Source organism: Brassica oleracea, chromosome C7 (assembly GCF_000695525.1).
Source record: "Brassica oleracea var. oleracea cultivar TO1000 chromosome C7, BOL, whole genome shotgun sequence".
Taxonomy (NCBI): Eukaryota; Viridiplantae; Streptophyta; class Magnoliopsida; order Brassicales; family Brassicaceae; genus Brassica; species Brassica oleracea.
The window spans coordinates 6,807,827-6,827,028 of record NC_027754.1 but is presented as its reverse complement, the minus strand read 5'-3'; the positions used below and the strand labels follow the sequence as shown (position 1 = coordinate 6,827,028).

General features: G+C 34.0%; 2 protein-coding genes and 1 pseudogene across 4 annotated transcripts; 2 read left to right on the top strand and 1 right to left on the bottom strand.

The window, feature by feature from the left end:
* LOC106302460 overlaps positions 1 to 19,202 on the top strand; it is a 66,599-nt pseudogene that overhangs the window by 11,705 nt on the left and 35,692 nt on the right.
* LOC106303819 lies at positions 560 to 10,810 on the bottom strand. 3 transcript variants are annotated; one of them, XM_013740150.1, is made up of 4 exons: positions 10,716 to 10,810; positions 10,094 to 10,234; positions 888 to 2,875; positions 560 to 801 (listed from the first exon to the last, which is right to left on the bottom strand). In XM_013740150.1, exons 3-4 carry the CDS (start codon positions 2,778 to 2,780, stop codon positions 718 to 720), a joined length of 1,977 nt encoding a protein of 658 aa, XP_013595604.1. In that variant the 5' UTR covers positions 2,781 to 2,875; positions 10,094 to 10,234; positions 10,716 to 10,810; the 3' UTR covers positions 560 to 717. The 3 variants fall into 3 exon arrangements, with proteins under 3 accessions (XP_013595604.1, XP_013595605.1, XP_013595603.1); XM_013740151.1 differs by lacking the exon at positions 10,716 to 10,810 and adding an exon at positions 10,394 to 10,413; XM_013740149.1 differs by lacking the exons at positions 10,094 to 10,234; positions 10,716 to 10,810 and adding an exon at positions 3,209 to 3,462.
* Positions 15,878 to 17,857, top strand: LOC106303820 (3-ketoacyl-CoA synthase 9). Its single transcript, XM_013740152.1, has one exon. It carries the CDS (start codon positions 16,073 to 16,075, stop codon positions 17,615 to 17,617), a length of 1,545 nt encoding a protein of 514 aa, XP_013595606.1. The 5' UTR covers positions 15,878 to 16,072; the 3' UTR covers positions 17,618 to 17,857.

Sequence of the window (19,202 nt, the reverse complement as noted above, 5' to 3'; positions counted from 1 at the left end):
CACCCTTTAACTCTAAACCCTAAGTTTGTGACTTTTGATAAAACATTAAGTGCTATTTTTGTGACTTTTGACCTTGAGTGCTAGTTTGAGAACAAAAACTTGATTTAGTGCTATTTTTGTCTTTTTCTCAATATTAAATTTAATAATTGGAATACTTATATATATTTCAAAATATTTATATTGACTATTAATTTCGGATTTTTCGGGTTATCCGTTCGGATTCGGTTAATAACACTTCGGGTTCAGATATTTTTTGTACCACCCTACAAGATCCGTTCGGATATTTGTACGTTTCGGGTCGGATAACAAGTCGGGTTTTTCGGTTCAGGTTCAGTTCGGATTTCGGGTTCCGGATTTTATGCCTAGGCCTAGACTTGAGCATCCTTGAAGCTCCAATTCCTTGAGATTAATGGTGGTAGTGAGATCAGGGAGTTCCAGCAAGTTAACTAAATAACACAACCATTTTAGATTTTTTCTTTTAGTGCTCATATGAGAGAAGTTGTAGCCTAGAAGGTTTCTGACTCGGCTTGATGCTTTTTGGTTCTTCCACACACAACGATTGTGATTGACACAAGGGAAGCAAACTTCATATCCAAACAAGTTCGGTTACAATTCAAGAGATTAGAACACTCGTAAGAAAGCTAATTCTAAATTCATGTGAAACTAAAGATTGCAGCAGAGTGGTGCAATGACTAGAATAGCAAGCCTCTCTCTATCTCATAGCATAGAAGAAGGTTGGTGGTGTTTCCTGATTCGGCTTGAACGTCTCACAGGTGTTATCATCTCTTCCTCTCCATCTCCCTGCAGATATATATATAAATTGGTTGGTTTTAAGACGATGCAAAACTCTAAAAAGAACTACCTTCAGTGAAAAGCTTTTTACTTACACTTTTGATGGGTATTTTCTCATAAGTAGTGAAACTTCCGTATGAGAAAGAGCCTACGGAGTATTCTGATGCTGATGATGCCATTGATTCTCTCCTCAACTTGCTGCTGCCTCCTAGGCTTTGATGTTCCTTAGGATCTTTGTTGTTGCTGAGGGATGAGCTCTTTTTATGAACACTGTTACTTATCCTGTCATCAACTTCTTCTTCTTCTTCTGCTTGGATATTCAGTGAAGTAAGCTTTTCTTTCACCAGATTCTCCACTGGCACATGAGCCAAGTTTAGCTCCACTGGTTCAGGAGCTGATGGAGCCACGGGCTTTTCCTTCTTGGTGAATAAGAAAGCAACCGCTGCGAGTAGAACCATCACGGTCGAGGACAATACTATCATTGCCTTATTAAGTGATCTTGCTTCAGGATGAACATCTTCACTAGTTTCTGCTGCAATTTTCCCAAGGACATTTTCTGATCCACTTTCAGCATTAGCCACAACCTCATTCTCTTGCAGTTTAGGATAAAGACCATCACTTGTTTCTGCTGTGATATCCCTAAAACCTTCTTCTCGTCCACTTTCAGCATCAGCTAAGACACTTTCTACTTGCTGGTGCGCTTTGATGATGGCAGCGGTTTCAACATCATGCTGGTTAGTGTAGATAGCTTCTATCTCAACCTGGTCCGTTTTGATTGATCCAGTTCCAAGATTTTCTTGAGATTCAAGACCTTGTGAACCTTCAGCAAGAATCACCTCAGGTTCTTCAATCACTATAGCTTCCAAGTTCTCTTCTCCTTCCTTCAACTCTATGTCTGTGCTTGGTGACATCTCAGTCTGTTCATCAACTGAGTTTTTCTCTCCACCACTTTCCTCCTCAAGTTCATAGTCATCCTCAAGACTCTTTTCACCTCTGACCTTCTCTTGTAATGGTTCTCCATTGATTTCAACTCTTGTTGGCTGGAAAACAGTATTCTCCTCTTCCAAAGTATAGGTCAAGTTATGAAATTGCAATGGAGCATATTCCTCTGTTCCTCCTCCTAGACGTGAGATCATCTTACCCACGTACACAAGTGATGATTCTGTTGAAGACCAGAGCCTTTCACTCAACTCCTCCAACTTGTTAGCTTCTGCAAACTCTTTGATGCCTTTAGGGAGATTGAACTCGTACGAAGGTGATTCTTCAAGGATTGAAAGTCCAGAAAAGGTCGCTGAAACCAACAGATACCCCAAAGACATAGCCAGAAACCAACCAAGGAACCTGAATGGTCTGAAACCTGACTGTTTTGGAACTCGACTTGTCTCTTCAATGCTCTCACAAACAACTTCTTCATCTTCCAATTGCTCCCCATCTTCAGTCTCTTCTTCCACTACTGCTTCATGAGAAGCATCCTTCTCTTGTTCCTCCGCGGATGACAGTTCAGTGTCGGAAGAAGAGCTTTCAGAGATGAAAAGCTCATCCAGCTGCTTGCACTCATCAAAATGCTTCTCAACTCTTGGATTAGGCCTATAATGAAGGAACTGAGGCCTGGGCGACAGATAATTCTTCTTGGGATCATAAGGAGGCAGCACTGGACCAACTTCACGATCTGCAAACTCAGGAGATGAGTACGGAACAGAAGGGCGAGGGCTAATCCTGAACCTTGGATCAGAATAAACAATCCCCTTGTCCTCATCGAAATCAGTGACAGTCATGTCATGTGGTCGCTCAAACGGCTTCTTTTCAGCGGTACCAATGATGTCTATGACATCTGAAAATGAAACACATGGCTGATGGCTTTTGGTGTCCTCCTCAAAGGTTAGGCCCTTAACGTCAGACAAGGATCGAGTGACTTGGTTTTTATCAGACAAGACTCGCTTCCTTGGAGAGGGGTTGATTTTGGAAACAGCAGAGATTGTTGGGGACATGAAGTTCTTGGAACCTTTTGGAGTTGGAGGAGCTTTGGTCTCGTTCTCTTTGTCGCTAAAGTCTCTGCCACCAAAAGATTTCCTCCGAGAAACATCTGAGCAACACAGACATCACAACACCCAACTATAAGGAAGCTTTTAAGTAAATAAACTTTTTTTTTTTTTCTGAACAAACACTCAGATTAAACCCTAAATTAAGCATCGCAACACTCAATAGTCAATAAACTTATCCGTGAAAGTAAACTCAATCTACAAGATGAAAGCTTTCTCTGAACACAAAGCCAAGGACTTTCGACAATTTTCTACAAAGACATAAGTTAAACCCTAATCTGAGCAAGCCAATCCTCAGTAGTCAAGAAACCTTAAACCCTGGTTTAATTTCGGGATTAAGTGAAACAAGACTATGAAGAAAAGAGAAAAACCCTAACCTGAGGGGACGTTGACCGGGAATGGGTTGCCTCCGAAACTCCGGCGCAAAGGATCACCGGCCTCGGAGTTTCTGGGTTTAGGGTTTGGTCTGTTTGGGATTGAAGGAGAAGCCATGAGATGAGATCTTTTTCTTGTTCGTTCAAGTAAAGAATTAGACCGACCAGGAAATCGCAACTTCTCAAGAACGACAGATCTGACGATTTTGAAAGAGGGAGAGATTGTGGAAAGTGAATCGTAACGGCTACTTGGAAAGACGGATCTGATGATTTTAAACGACGGCTTTGGATTTTTTTGACCGTTGGAGGAATACTAAAAAATAGTTATTCAAAATGTAGAAATCTGCTCAATCATTTTTTTTGTTGTTGAGAAATTGGCAAAATATAATAAAAATGTATTTGTGCCTTTGTATTACTTGATCAATTTTGAACATAACTACCTTCATAATAACAATAATAATTATTAAAAATTATATATAAATCAGAAAATATATAAAAAAAAATATCAATATAATCATGAGAATATTTTACATGTTTTGATATACAAAAACTGATTTCCAAAAACAAATTGGATATGTTGATTTAGATTGGTTAAAATGTATGCTAAACCCCTTTTTACAAGGATAAAATAGAGGTTCAAACTTATTTTCTAATGTTCTATAAAAAATAAAACTCGTATTGTAAAGTCCGTGGTTGATATTATGCTTTTGTTCTCATAATGTAATTTCTTCAACAAGTCTTGTGATTTTTCTAGATCCCAAATTCTTCACAGCTAAGACACCATTTACATCAAGGAATAAATAGTGTTGCAATCTGAAACTGACAATATCTTGTCAAAATTACATTGCAATGAATCTTTTTCACTACAGAGATTAAGAATGCCAGAGTAGAACCGCTGTAATACTGTCCCACACCAACATCGTAACCGAATTCCAATAACCTGTTATGTACTGAACAATGATGCGTTGGACTTGTCATTGATGATGTTTGAACTGGTCTCAGATTGTGAAATCCCAAATTGTGATTGATGATGATCATCTCCGTCAAGTCAAGGCCATTCAAAACTTTGGTTACAAGAAAGAGAGAAGAAACATTATGTATGTTTTTTTCGGATAAGATCCAAAACAATGAACATTATCAACATCGAGATCATCATGAATATGGCTTAGATCATAGAAACATCACCAGAATACATTATTACTGCCTTGATCAAAGCAAGATTCGAGCAGTTGAGAGGAGAAGACAATCGCTTCTATTCTAACCTTATGTATCTGTTATATCATTTTTTTAGGATATGTATTCCATATTTTTGGTTATTCTATTTTTTAATCTGAGAAAATCTAGGAAGCAATTATACCTAATTTTATTCAAACTTATCTTGTTCTTGACTTTGAGTTACATTGAATCACATTGAATTCACCTATTTTTTATTCAACGATCTTCTTCATTTCTTTTTCTTCCCTATCTCTTTCTCATCAAATCAAATGGTTCATATCTATGCAACATGTGGTGCTTGGAGACAGGATGTGAATAACGAGTGGAGTTTCACTTTTGATAAGGAAAAATGGGACAAATTACTCACCTTGGAATCAAGTACTATATTAGAGCAATTGAAGATGATGGTTTTCGGGGATTGTTACTACAGAGTTGAGTTATTTCCCAAGTTCGTAGATCAATAACTTAGGAGTTCCCCTGGTTATTATTACTTATGATTGACAAGTTAACATCTTTATTGAATATACGAAGAAGAATTTGTCCACCTACTTGTGTGTGTTATTTGCAGGTATAGTTGGGAATCGAAACAACAAATTCAATCTGAATAATGAGGCTTCTGACTCAAGTCTTGTTGAAGATTATAGTAATGTAAAGGAAAATCATGAATTTAGCCATTCTCCAAAGATGAATGATTATTTCAAAGGCAAAGCAGAAGACAATAATGTTCACGGTGATTGTTGTGTTGACGACTTAGTTTCAGAAACCAAGGAATATCATGGAAAATTGTCATTTTTGGTTGGCTGATTACGTAAAGAAAGAGCAAGTTTTTAAAAGAAAAGATGTATTGAATGAAACTGTGGAAACTTATGCTATGAAATATAACTTTGACTACAAAAGGTTGTCAAATTGACAAGAAGATGGTGGTGTGCTTTCTGTAAAGATGGCAAAGTCGTTAGAGAATTCTTGCATAATGTTTAGCTGGATCTACATGCTAGATATTCAATAAGTGCATGGCCGAACATACTTGTGCTCTTTCAAATAAAAGTACATTTGGAAAAATAACTTATTCGAAAAACAATTGAAAACCTGATAATGCATAAATACGAAGGTGACAAAAAAGAGCCAAAAATAAACGAGATTATAGTTTACGCGCAAGGAGAATTGTAGAACCTAAAATCTACGCTAAGTATTTGATAGTGATCGGGGTTTGATCTAGGGAAGACAAATAATGTAGGCAACGATATCTTTAGAACACAACGATGTTAAACAGTTTCCAGTAGGTAAAAATGGACTTTCTTGATGAATAAGATCGAATACAATGAGTGGAACTAGATCGAGTGATACAAATGAGATCCGTAAAGAAAGAATCTAAGATTGGGATGAAAACAAGGTCGATGTAAGTGTGTAGCTCTCTCTAGGGTTTTGAACGTGTCCTTCTTCATGTTCGTTCTTCTTCCTTTATAGCAAGTCGACCTCGTGATCTTCGTAACTGCTCCGCGATCTCCGGGACTGCTTTGCGATCTCCGGGACCTCGACTCCTTCGCTTTCGATCTCGATTGCTTGCTATGGGCTTCAGTTCTTTACGGCCCATACCTTTATCGCGGCCCATTAATGTATTGACCGAAATTGGGTCCAACAAGAATGATTGTGAAATATCTTATTCCCAAGTTCGGGAATTCCGTGAGTATGCAGTTGCAACAGTAAGAGGAATGCCAGAGAAGGGTTTTGGTAAAATAATAAAATACTTGTCCATGCTGAAAGAAGCTAATTCAGGTACATATACTCACTACACAACTGAATCTGATGGTAGATTAAATTATTTGTTTCTTTCATTTGGTCAATTTGTGAGAGGGACAAGGCGATTTGGAGGGTGAATATAGTAGATCGTACTTTTCTTAAAAGTAAATACAAGGGAGCTCTACTTATTTCTAAGGATGTAGATGATAACTCTAATATGTATCTAATTGTATTTGGGGTTGTTTATTTGTAGAATGACTATTCATGAGAGTGGTTCTTCATGCAGTTGAAGGTTGTTATTGGTGATGATCCTAGTTTAGCATTTGTGTCAAATAGAAACTCAACAATTGTCAAATCACTCGACAATGTTTACCCACGAGGTGGACATGGAATTCGCATCCACCATTTGTTAAATAATGTGGTTAAGAATAATAGGATAAGAGGAGTGTTAGAGTTGATTGAAAGAGTTTCAAAAGCATATAGGTCTGTCGATTTTGTGGAGATTTTTGACGAAATTTGCAGAATGAGTCATGTTGTTGGAAAATACCTTCAGAGCAAAGATGTAAGAAAATGGGCTCGTTGTTACTTTCCTGGATGCAAGTATGACATAAGGACGAATAATCCAGCAGAATCAATAAATTTTGTACTGAAAATCCCTAAGGGGTATGATATGATTCATATGTTAGACAAAATAACGGAAATACTAACCATGTGTTTATTAGCGTAGATTGTTGAGCTCAAAGAAAAACGATCCTTTAATGATAAAGGTGGAGAAAAAGATCGATAGAAGGATTGGAAAAGCTAAAGGAATTAAGTTTGTTTTTCAATTAGTGAGTACAGCTATCTTGTTAAAGGTGACAAGTATGAATGTGTCATTGATTTGGCTAGAAGAACTTACACATGTGAAAAGGGGGGGGGGGGGGGGGGTTACATACAAAACCGAGGTAAAGTGGTTTATGATTGAATCTCAGAGGAATTCTTTTTATTTGGTAGATCCAAGTCCATGGCCTATTTTGGGTTCACTCGTGATTTAGTAAAAATTCTTTGAGACATGCTATTCCAGCTATTTTTTCAAGAGGTAAGGAGATACACCTATTCACAGATGAAATATACATGCTTACTGCTTTATATTAAGTTTTTTTTTAAATCAATTAAATATATGATTACAAATCAACCAATGTCCGATCTATTGTGGGAGGTCATTTTAATTACTTGATATGTTTTTTTGAGTACAATTAATAATAATTATCCATGCGCTTTATCTATATATGGTATCCTAAAAAAGAAATATCATCGTTTCCTTTGTCATTATAATAAATCTTTGAATTTGAATATTCCACATTTAAGTTTTCTTTCATATTCCACTGATTTCACATGGATTCTCATCTAATAGGATATATTAGTGTAATAAATGTGTGTATCATCCCAAAGACACATGCAATGCACATAATGGGGTTTCATCAATTTAACTCCTTGTATACAAGATACTTACTGAACTGATTTTCAGGATTAAAAGCTTTTACGATTGATTAATATGTTCTTGTTTTGCTCTTTTGATTATGCACTTGAGTAAAAAACATCTGAGAACTAATAATCTGAAAGAAGAAACAACAATTTATTTGTAAAATAGGATTCATCTGAATAGGTTAATGTACCAATCAAACTGACCTGGTTCGTTGTAGCAATCCAATTGGACATGTTGTCAGTTTCTGATTTCATATTAGCAGTTTTGAACATCTCAAGGGCTTAGCAAGGTTATACACACTTCATTACTGTTCAGCTCATTTTTAATAGTTTGAGATTTCGACAAGGCAAAATAATTCATGAGAAATAAAATGATGGCAAGGGTTTGGAGATATGCGACTTCCCTTGGTTTTATGCGGCATGTGTATTTCCCATACTTTTGTTCTTTTGGTTTTAGCAAGTTGTTACTTTTATCTTTAACATCGTAAAATAAATTTTAGTACGTAGTCTAAGCTTTGGTCATTTCGGTAAAAAGTTCAAAGTTAAGGGGTATCTAATCTTAAGCATATAAGTCCCAAAATTCAATTTTATCCAAAATGTCGTTCAAGAAAATTCTTAAACAAGACAAGTCATATGTGGAATTTGCGATGTGTTTCTCAAATCTTGTTTATTTATATTATCTAAATGTTTGAAATATAAATTAGGCAAACCAAGTGTGGATCAGATAATCAAATGTTAATAAAATACATAACTAAAACTATCATGATTTTTTTTTTTGGATACCTGAAATTGTCAATATGGTTAACACAAGTGAAAATTTTGCATTGAATTTGATTATGCAATGATCGATTTCTTATTAATAGAGAAATATTTTAAGAAAATAACCTTAATATGTAACTTATTTACACTCATGCCATGTTGAGGTGGCAGTCCCACAAAGCTTCTCAACCTAAATAATAAACTATCATTTCTTTATTAGAGTATTTACAAAATATGCCACTGCCATTGGATATACACATATGCATATTAATATAATTTCGTTTATGATATCATTAACTATGTAATGAACCAAAACAAAAAAGGGACTGACATCATACATTTTGATCACATTGGCCATTCTTGATATTGTGCTTTTGCCTTCAAACCAAAAGAACACCTATATAACCCATAGATACACTTAAACATGTGTATAGAGTTTAACCTATTTAACCATCTCATGTAAACACACATAAGATTTTGTTTTCTATAAATCTCTTTTGGCAATTGACATATGTTTTCGTAACAGTCATTATTGTAAGCATATGATAACTTAATTTAGAATAAGTTATAACATGACTATGTGCTTCATACCGTGTTACATGATAACATGTGGAATATCTTTGATGGCTTTGATAATAAGTAGTATTTTGCCATCTACGGTTCACCTATATACACTTAAAACCACATAACATCATTTCTTTAAAATAATATGAACTCAGTACAACAACACAATAGTTAACATTCAAATCTGAACACAGTAACTGGTTATAACATTAGACTCATATTTAAAGTGTAGTTTGATATTTTAAATTTCTAGGTTGTTAGAAGTTCATCTATATACTAAATGATCTAACATAACAAAACCACCAGAAGATTATAAAGTTCACTACTTAAATCATACTAAACCATTTATTTTATGGTTATCACTTATCACAAACCGCTTGTAATTTGAACAATATAATGGTCGGGAAAAACATACCGAATTAAAAGTGGTTTACTATAAAAAAAATGAACTAAAAGAATGCAAGTAAGGTAAACATGAATATAGCCTAATAAGTGGCTGTGTACATGCCTTTATTACAGTCTTGATTGCCATCTTTAATTTTAGGAAATCATATATATAGTATTAACTATATAAAATACTTCAATAGCACGGTTAGCCTTATATTTGGCAATTATATACGTAAATCGTAATATTTTCCTATAATTGTACATAGATTTGAAGTCAATGACGTAGATATGGATAAGATTACGGGATATGTGTTTGATGGCCAAATATTTATTGAATGAGCGGTTCACAAGCAAAATATACATTCATAATTGTCAAATTGTAGGAATATATTCTAAAGAAGGACTCTTCAACCTATATAAACGAAGGTGAAGTGAGTCATTCGCTAAACCATAGCATTCTCTTCGCGATTCCTATAACTTAAAGATTCCCTATGGCTGCGATGAACCTTATCTCATAGTTGAAGACATTGGAAAAGATTAGAAGAAAGGTTTCAGTTTTAAGTTTCCAAAAAAAACTTGAAGGTTGATTGAGATAACTATATGTTTTCGTTTCTTTCAGATGAATTTGGCAACATATTTTCTATATGTTTTAAGATAATTTTTATATTTTCTATTATGATTATTGTTAAGGCAAACTATAACAAGTAACCTATAAACAGTAACCAGACAAATATACAACTACGTAGGTACTGTGGAGCTAACCTTTTCATCGGAAAATATTGTTGGATTTGAAACATTCAGTCATTTAGAATAGTTAATGTTTGTTCTCTGTTCTATCTCCAATCCGTGTAGAACGCATGATCCGCGGGACATATTTGGTTGGTTGTTTAGTCTTCCTCATAACTACAATGAAAAACAGAAAAAAATTAATGGTAAGATAACCTTTATTAGATCATGTATAAAGGTTAATATAATAATCACTGGTTTAGTTAGATGATTAGAGAGTTTCACTTTATGATTTAGTTTAATTACAGAATAACTATTCAGGAAATTGCATGTTACCTTCACAACTCCTTCAATTCAAGAAATCACATGTTAACTATTCAAGAAATCACATGTTAGATAATTAGAGAGTTTTAATTTATGATTTAGACATTTAGTTATTATCTTACCAGCTACTAATATACTACGACGATATAAAATGATAAAGAGTCACTGCAGATAGACGTCAAATTGAAGGAGTTACAATGATCAGAAGTTCACATAACAAACACATAAAGAGGATCTTCAGTTTCGTGAATTGTTTTGCTTCTAAAGAACCGAAATCTTCCATCAAACTCAATTAAATACTGAAATTTATCAATACAAGACAAGGAAGAGATACCTTTGGTTGGAAGAAAACAATAAATGATCTAGCGAAGCATGAACCCTAAAATCCTCTTTCCAATCGATTTTTTTTTTTAGATTAGGAAAGTTGTGTGGCCGACATTAACAAAGCTTCACAAAAAAATCGTAGTTAGAGGAGTGGACTTTACATAATTGATTCAGTCCAATAATAATATTAAACGTTCCTGGCCCATAATGTATTAAAACGTTACTGGACCATGATGTATAGCTACTAATACGAAATTATGTTATAAATAATCTTCTCTCACATGTCGTATATTCAATACTAAGCACTCTATTTTCTACATGTTTTCCAATTGCAAATAATTCACATTATAATTTTAAGTAAATTTATTTATTCATAGTATATGATATAAGACCGAGTGATAGCTATGAATAAAAATTCAAAAATATATATCTTTCGACCGAGAAAAAAAGAATTATTTCATCATGCACAAAGCGCAGGTCTCAACCTAGTCTTTTATTAAATCGAGATCAATATGGTTAGTTTAGATATCCAAAATATGTGCATCTTACCTCTATCCAATATTTTTAGAACAAACAAAAATATATTTCTTAAAAGAAGCAAAAGTAAATTGAGAAACAACAAAGTGCTTGCATCATATTAAACATTATTGTCCAGAATTAAATTAATGATCAAATCATTTTATAATTATGGCAACTAAAAGACATTGAAAACAAAGAAACAACAAAGTGCATTGCATGATTTCTAACATTTTTTCAGTTGCACTGGTGATTAGTACACGTTAGAAATGTGCACGAATCCAGGTTTCATAAGTTCCCTTGCATTTGATATAGATACACCTATAAAACATAATTTAGTCTATGCATTTTCATTCAAATTTTCAAACGAACTAGGCATCGCATATATATATATACATAGAGAGAGAGAGAGACAAATATGAGATGAGTGCGACCAGAACAATGGGCAATGTTGCCTTTGATACTCTCATGTCTACTACAATTTTTACTTGATATATATTTTTTATGACTGCGCTTCGAGATTGTCATATGTCTTAGTGTCTATTTATATTATGTTAAGAGACATAGAATCGGTAGGTAACATAGAAGATTTCTTCTCTGAGTAATAAGTTGTAGCTAATACATTAACAATAAAGAAGAAGAAGAAAAGGAATCATAGGAAATGAAAAGGAACAAAAAAGGATAAAATCCAAAAGAGAAAATCAAATACAATGTTCTGAATGATAATCAACCCTTTCCATCTATTGTTTAATTCTTAAATATCTTGTTTAATTTTGTCTCTAAATTTGGTGATAAATATTTTGTTTTATATTTCTTTAATCAAACAAAGAGAATGAAGAAGATAGTAATGTACCAAATGTTAATTAATAATTCAAATTTTACTTCCACATAGAGAAACTATAAAAACCCTACACATATATATATACTGGAGAGAGAGAGAGAGACGTTCACATGAGAACACACCTAAAAATATTTTTTTAGAAAATATAATCGATTTAGAAATTGGAATGCTTATGCAAAAAATAAAATTCTCTAACCGTAACATTTAAGTTTTATATTATATTTTTTTTTAAAAAATTGTGTATCTTTCTAAAATCGTTTTCGCCTCTTAAAATTCATTACCTTTTTTATAAATTATAAAATAAGTTTTAGATATGTACATTTTGATTCAGACTACCCAACCCTATATATTATTGTAATTATCTTTCTGAATAATTATGTTCGAAAAGCTAAACAACACACATATAAAATAATTATTCAGATACACAGTTTGTCTATTTAGATGGTTAATATAATATTTATAATTATATGAAGTTTTTTAAAATCAATTGATTATATGATTACAAATTGACCAATCGTCCGATCTATTGTGGGCGGTCATTTTAATTGCTTGATATGTTTTTTCAAGAGTACAATTCCTAATACATATCCATGAGCTTTACCTATATATGGTAGCCTCAAAAATAGATATTATCGTCTCCTTGTTATTGTAATAAATCTTTGAATTTTAATATTCCACATTTAATTTTTTTTTGGAACACTTAAGTTTTCTTTCATATGCCATTGATTTCACATGTAATCTCGTTGGATAGGATATATTAGTGTAATAAATATGTGTATCATCTCAACAATACACGCGATGAGCATAATGTGGTTTCATCCATTTGGCCCTTTGTTTACAAGATACTTACTGAACTGATTGAAAGGATTAAAAAGCTTTTACGATTGATAAATACGCCCTTATTTTGCTCTTTTGATTATGCATTTGAGTAAAGAACATCTGAGAACTAAAAACTGAAAGAAGAAACTATCAGTTTTTAGTAAAATGGGAGTCATCTGATAGGTTAATGTACCAATCAAACTGACCTAGTTTGTTGTAGCAATCCAATGGAACATGCCTTCAGTTTCAGATTTCATATTAGCGGTTTCGAACCTCTCAAGGGCTTAGCAAGGTCATACACACTTCATCACGGGTCAGCTCATTTTAATAGTCTGGGAGATCGGCAAGGAAAAATAATTCACAAGAAATATAATGCTGGTTACGTTTGAAGATATGCGACTTCTCTTCCTTATCGTGTAGCTTTCTGTCTTTAGAGTATTAACCGAAAGCAACATATTATATGAAGCATGGGCATTTCCCATACTTTTGTTCTTTTGTTTTTTTTTTGTGAGTTGTTACTTTCATCTTTAACATTGTAAAATAACTTTCGGCAAGTAGTCTAAGTTTTGGCCATTTTGGTAAAATTTCAAATTTTACGGGTATCTAATCTTAAGCATATGAGTCCCTAAATTCAATTTTATCCAGGGTATCGTTTAATAAAAGGTCATAAATATTCATAAACAACGCAAGTCATATGTGGAATTTGCAATTTTTTTTCTCAAAATTTGTTTATTTATAATGTCTAAATGTTTGAAAATAAATTAGGCAAACCAAGTGTAGATCAGATCATCCTATGTAAATACATAACTACGAGTATCCGGATTTTTTGGATACAAAATTATCAATATGGTTAACACAAGTGAAATTTGTGCAAATAATTTGATTATCTAATGATCTTTTATTAAAGTGAAATAAGTATGGTTAGTTTAGATATCCAAAATATGTGCACCTTACCTCTATCCAATACTTTTAAAACAAAAAAAAAAATCTTATTTGATAACCGAGTTCCCGTAAGGTACCTCTACGGTGAGATTCTTTTTTTCAAAACTTTCACTTTCAAAATGGGGTTTCACTAGAACAAAATTTAAAGATCAGAAAAGAACCAAAGCAAATACTCTCTCTTGATGAAAAATTAAATATATTTTTAATCAATATGCCTAAATCTAAAATGACAACTAAAATGAAACAGAATGAATAACATTTATACTTTTTAGTGCCACATATTAAATTTAGTAAGACAAAACAAATAAATATTGATGATTCATCATATCTATCCTCTGTAATCTTGTACCACACAAAATAAAATTTTACTTTTTGTATTAATTTCCTACCTACAAAAAAAAAAAAAAAAAACGGGTTCTGCAAGCACACTACATTAATAAGGCTTAAAGAAAACAATGATAGGCCCACTACAGAATTGCAGTCCATACCTGACTAGTCAGGAAAAATGTCAATTTTGACCCCAACAATTTAGGTCGTGCCAAATACGACCCAAACAATTGATATCATTTTAAATGGGTACACTAACAACTAGATAAAAATATTTTTTTTCAAATACTATTACAAATTTGAAATTATATAAACTACTATTATTCTTCATCTTATCCAATTTAAAATTTTGGTGACAATTTTTTCTGATTTATATAAATACATTAACATGTTTTTTATTTATCATATCTTTAATAAACTTTTATCTTACTAAAATATAAATAAATATTTTTATTATTATACGATCTTAAATATGCTTAAAACTTTTAATCTATTTATACAATTTTCTTATTTAAATTATTTTTAATTTTTAAACTTAAGTGGATTTTTTTTTATTTTTCAAAGTTAATATTATATATTTTGATATTTTGTTCAAAAATGTTAAGAGGTCTTTTACCTTTCTTTCACTAAGATATGTTGTACAAAATATTAGACATATTAAACAATAACTAAAATATATAAAGCAATCACCAAAGTTTTAAATTGGATAAGATGAAGAAAAATAGTAGTTTATATAATGGGGAATTTCAATTTGTAATAATATTTCAAAAAATTATTTTAGTCTAGTTGTTAGTGTGCTCCTTTAAGAGGATACTAGATTTTGATAGTATTGATCTTTTGTTTTACATTTTTGTTAAAATTTAATTTTTATATTTGTGTGTTTTAGTCCTATATATGTTTTTCTTTGTATAATATTTATCTTAAATGATTAATAAGAGGTTTTAATAATTGTATTAAAATAGTTAGACCACACATATATTAATAGTCATGTTCCTGTTTTAATAGTATTGATCCCGGCACGACTGACCATTTGTTCGGGTCCTATTTGGCACGACTAAGAGTGTTGGGGTCGAAATTGGCACTTATCCTCGTATATCAAAACGACGTCGTTTTATCTTGTTAACGGTTGACTAACTTCTGTTAGAGTCAATATAGATTTAGACACGTTTTAAAAAGTTTGAGTGATTTTTCTTAAATTATAATTGAGTTGAGGTCGTTTTTGGTACTGACCATTTGTTCGGGTCCTATTTGGCACGACTAAGAGTGTTGGGGTCGAAATTGGCACTTATCCTCGTATATCAAAACGACGTCGTTTTATCTTGTTAACGGTTGACTAACTTCTGTTAGAGTCGATGTAGATTTATGCACGTTTTAAGAAGTTCAGGTAGTTTTTTTGAATTATAATTGAATTGAGGTCATATTTGGCACTGATCAATTGTTCGGGTCGTATTTGGTACGACTGGAATTGTTGGGGTAGAAATTGACAATTTTCCCGTGACTAGTCACTACCCAAAAGCAAATTAAATGAAAATTAATTCGTTTTGATACCTATAAGATTTGATTGAGTTGTCAAATATAATAACGGTTTCCCACTTTCTACTTGGATTTGACCCTAAAACTTTAATGCAAGCCTTATCTCACTCTCCTTGATTACAATCAGTCGTTACCCTCTAACAGATCGTCAATGTGACTCGTGACCAATACCCTTTTAGCTGTATATATAAATACATCTTCATATATCACACACAAGCACACAACACACAAACACACAGAACAGCTAAGAAACAAATATAATAAAAGACATAAAACACGAGTTCTCGGCAGATCAACTGTTTTCCTCTTTTCTCCATATACGCGTTCATCAATGTCTGCTTCTCACTAAACACACTTGTCCAGTTTCTTCAAACCTTTTCTACATTTATATGCACGCACCCTCTTCCACCATGGAACCCGTCAATGGAGGATCCGTACAGATCCAGAACGAGAATGGGTCTCGAAAGCTTCCCAATTTCCTACAGAGCGTGAACATGAAATACGTGAAGCTCGGTTACCATTACCTGATCACTCATCTCTTCAAGCTCTGTCTGGTTCCGTTAATGGCTGTCCTAATCACGGAGATCTCTCGATTAACCCCAGACGACTACCACCAGATTTGGCTTCACCTCCAATACAACCTCGTCGCGTTCATCCTCCTCTCCGCTTTAGCTGTGTTCGGCACCACCGTCTTCATCATGACCCGACCCAGATCCGTTTACCTCGTGGACTACTCCTGTTACCTCCCTCAAGCGAGCCTTCAAGTCCCGTACAAGAAGTTCATGGATCACTCTGCCCTCATCGATGATTTCAACGAGTCCTCTCTCGAGTTTCAGCGCAAGATTCTCGAGAGATCGGGTTTAGGAGAAGAGACGTATCTCCCCGATGGCTTACACTGCGTCCCTCCACGTACGACGATGGCGGCGGCGCGCGAGGAGGCGGAGCAGGTGATGTTCGGTTGTCTCGACAAACTTTTCGAGAATACCAAGATTAACCCTAAGGATATTGGTGTGTTGGTCGTGAACTGTAGCTTGTTTAACCCGACTCCTTCTTTGTCCGCCATGATTGTTAACAAGTATAAGCTTCGAGGGAACGTTAAAAGTTTCAATCTTGGTGGGATGGGGTGTAGTGCTGGTGTTATCTCCATTGATTTAGCTAAGGATATGTTGCAAGTTCATAGGAACACTTATGCTGTTGTGGTTAGCACTGAGAACATTACTCAGAACTGGTATTTTGGTAATAAGAAGGCGATGCTGATCCCGAACTGCTTGTTCCGGGTGGGTGGAACTGCGGTTTTGCTTTCCAACAAGGCTAGTGATCGTCGACGGTCCAAGTACAAGATGGTTCATACTGTTAGGACTCATAAAGGAGCTGATGAGAAGGCGTTCAACTGTGTTTACCAAGAGCAGGATGATAATGGTAAAACCGGTGTTTCTTTGTCCAAAGATCTTATGGCTATCGCCGGGGAAGCGCTCAAGGCGAACATCACTACTTTGGGTCCTTTGGTTCTTCCTATAAGCGAGCAGATTCTGTTTTTCGTGACTTTGGTTTGGAAGAAGTTGTTTAATGCTAAGCTGAAGCCTTACATCCCTGATTTCAAGCTTGCATTTGATCATTTCTGTATCCATGCTGGTGGTAGAGCTGTGATTGATGAGCTTGAGAAGAATCTGCAGCTTTCGCTGACACATGTCGAGGCGTCGAGGATGACTTTGCATAGATTTGGGAACACTTCTTCGAGCTCGATCTGGTATGAGCTGGCTTACATAGAAGCTAAGGGCAGGATGAAGAAAGGGAACAGGGTTTGGCAGATTGCTTTTGGAAGTGGGTTTAAGTGTAACAGTGCGGTTTGGGTGGCTCTGCACAATGTCAAGCCTTCGGTTAGTAGTCCTTGGGAACACTGCATTGACCGATATCCGGTTAAGCTTGATTTCTGATTCAATCAGAGAAACCATTTTATTTTGGTTTCATTGGGGTTAGTCCTAGTCTACTGCTTCACTCTGTCTGCCTTATTTATTGTTTATTTTCTTTTCTTAATTGTTCTATTGTTCTTCTCCTTTTAATGTGATGCTTCTTGGATTATTACTCTTACGTTGTGTTCTTTGGAAAGTGGAACGATACCCAATCTGCATCACTCTTTGACCTACCAGTAGGATCAAATAATAAGGCTTTATGGACTTGATTCGCTTGCCATAGGTAGTAGGTGTGTAACTATTTGCTAAGCTTCGGTAACATGTACACCACATACTGTATTAAGTAAGAGGCAAATAAATATGTTTCTTGACAACATTAGGTTCATTGCGGCTTCACGAAGATTACATCTGAAATTTTCATTCATTACTTTTTCACATCTGAAATTTTCATTAGATTGACGCAGAAACACAATATTCTGCTTGAATTACATACTTCACATTATGTTTGGACTCTTGAAATTAAACACTTCTTGATTAGATTTGGACATACGGATATGGGATAACTTCAAATTCCTTTTGCATACTTTTATTTGCTACTATACTATTTCTGCCTTCCCATAACAAAAGAAAGTAAGAAACTGCTTAGAATCCGTTTTAAACATCTCCAGTGGTTTACTTTAGTTTCTACTCTAATAATAAAGCTTTCTGAAAACAGAGACGTAGTTTGCTTTAATTGTTCCCTCTCTTTTTACTCTAAAACATACAAAAATACCATTAGTGTATCACTAAAACACACTCGAAATAAATGTTGGATGCAGTACTAGCAATCAACCAAAATATATAACAGATGTTCAATAAGTCCAAACGATGTTTAAACTTGTTATGAAAAATCAGCTTAGTGAACATATCAGCAGTTTCTACATTTTTCGCTCGAGTCCTCTTCTCATCTCTCGAAGATAATATCTCATTTCAATAGGCTTGGTCATTTTATGATGAACATGATCATGCATTTCAAGATCACTGAACAACTTTCTCAAGCAGATAGTACTCAAACTACCACAATACATTGTAATGATCATGATGCATATCAAAATTACTTAACAATCCTCTCAACCATCCCCTATTTTTTTTCTTTAATAGTTTCAATCAACACCATATACTCTACTTTAGTAGTACAGTTGACTGCAAATTTTCTTTTTAGGTAGCAGTAAACCACCCAAAGTAAACACATAGGCAGTCATAACCGATTTAATGCATATCAAAACTACAAATGAAAATATGGATACAACACGTGCAAACTGTGATATCACACAACTTGCAGTCACATCTGAATTTGATCCAGTTTGAGGTCACTTAGGCCATGTTCCTTATTTGATGCAACATCTAGATGCAGTATCTGAATACAAGATATGGATGTTGCATTTGACGTTGTTCAGTTTATAATTAGTATTTGCGTCAAAATAAAACATCTAGATGCCAAGTTGTTATTTTTTAATTCTTCGATAGCATTTGAATGCTATTAGCTAAAAAGAGTGTGATTGATATTATTAAGGGCAATTGTTCAAAAGAACACCTTTCAAGTTTATGTCACAAAAATGACACCAGGAAA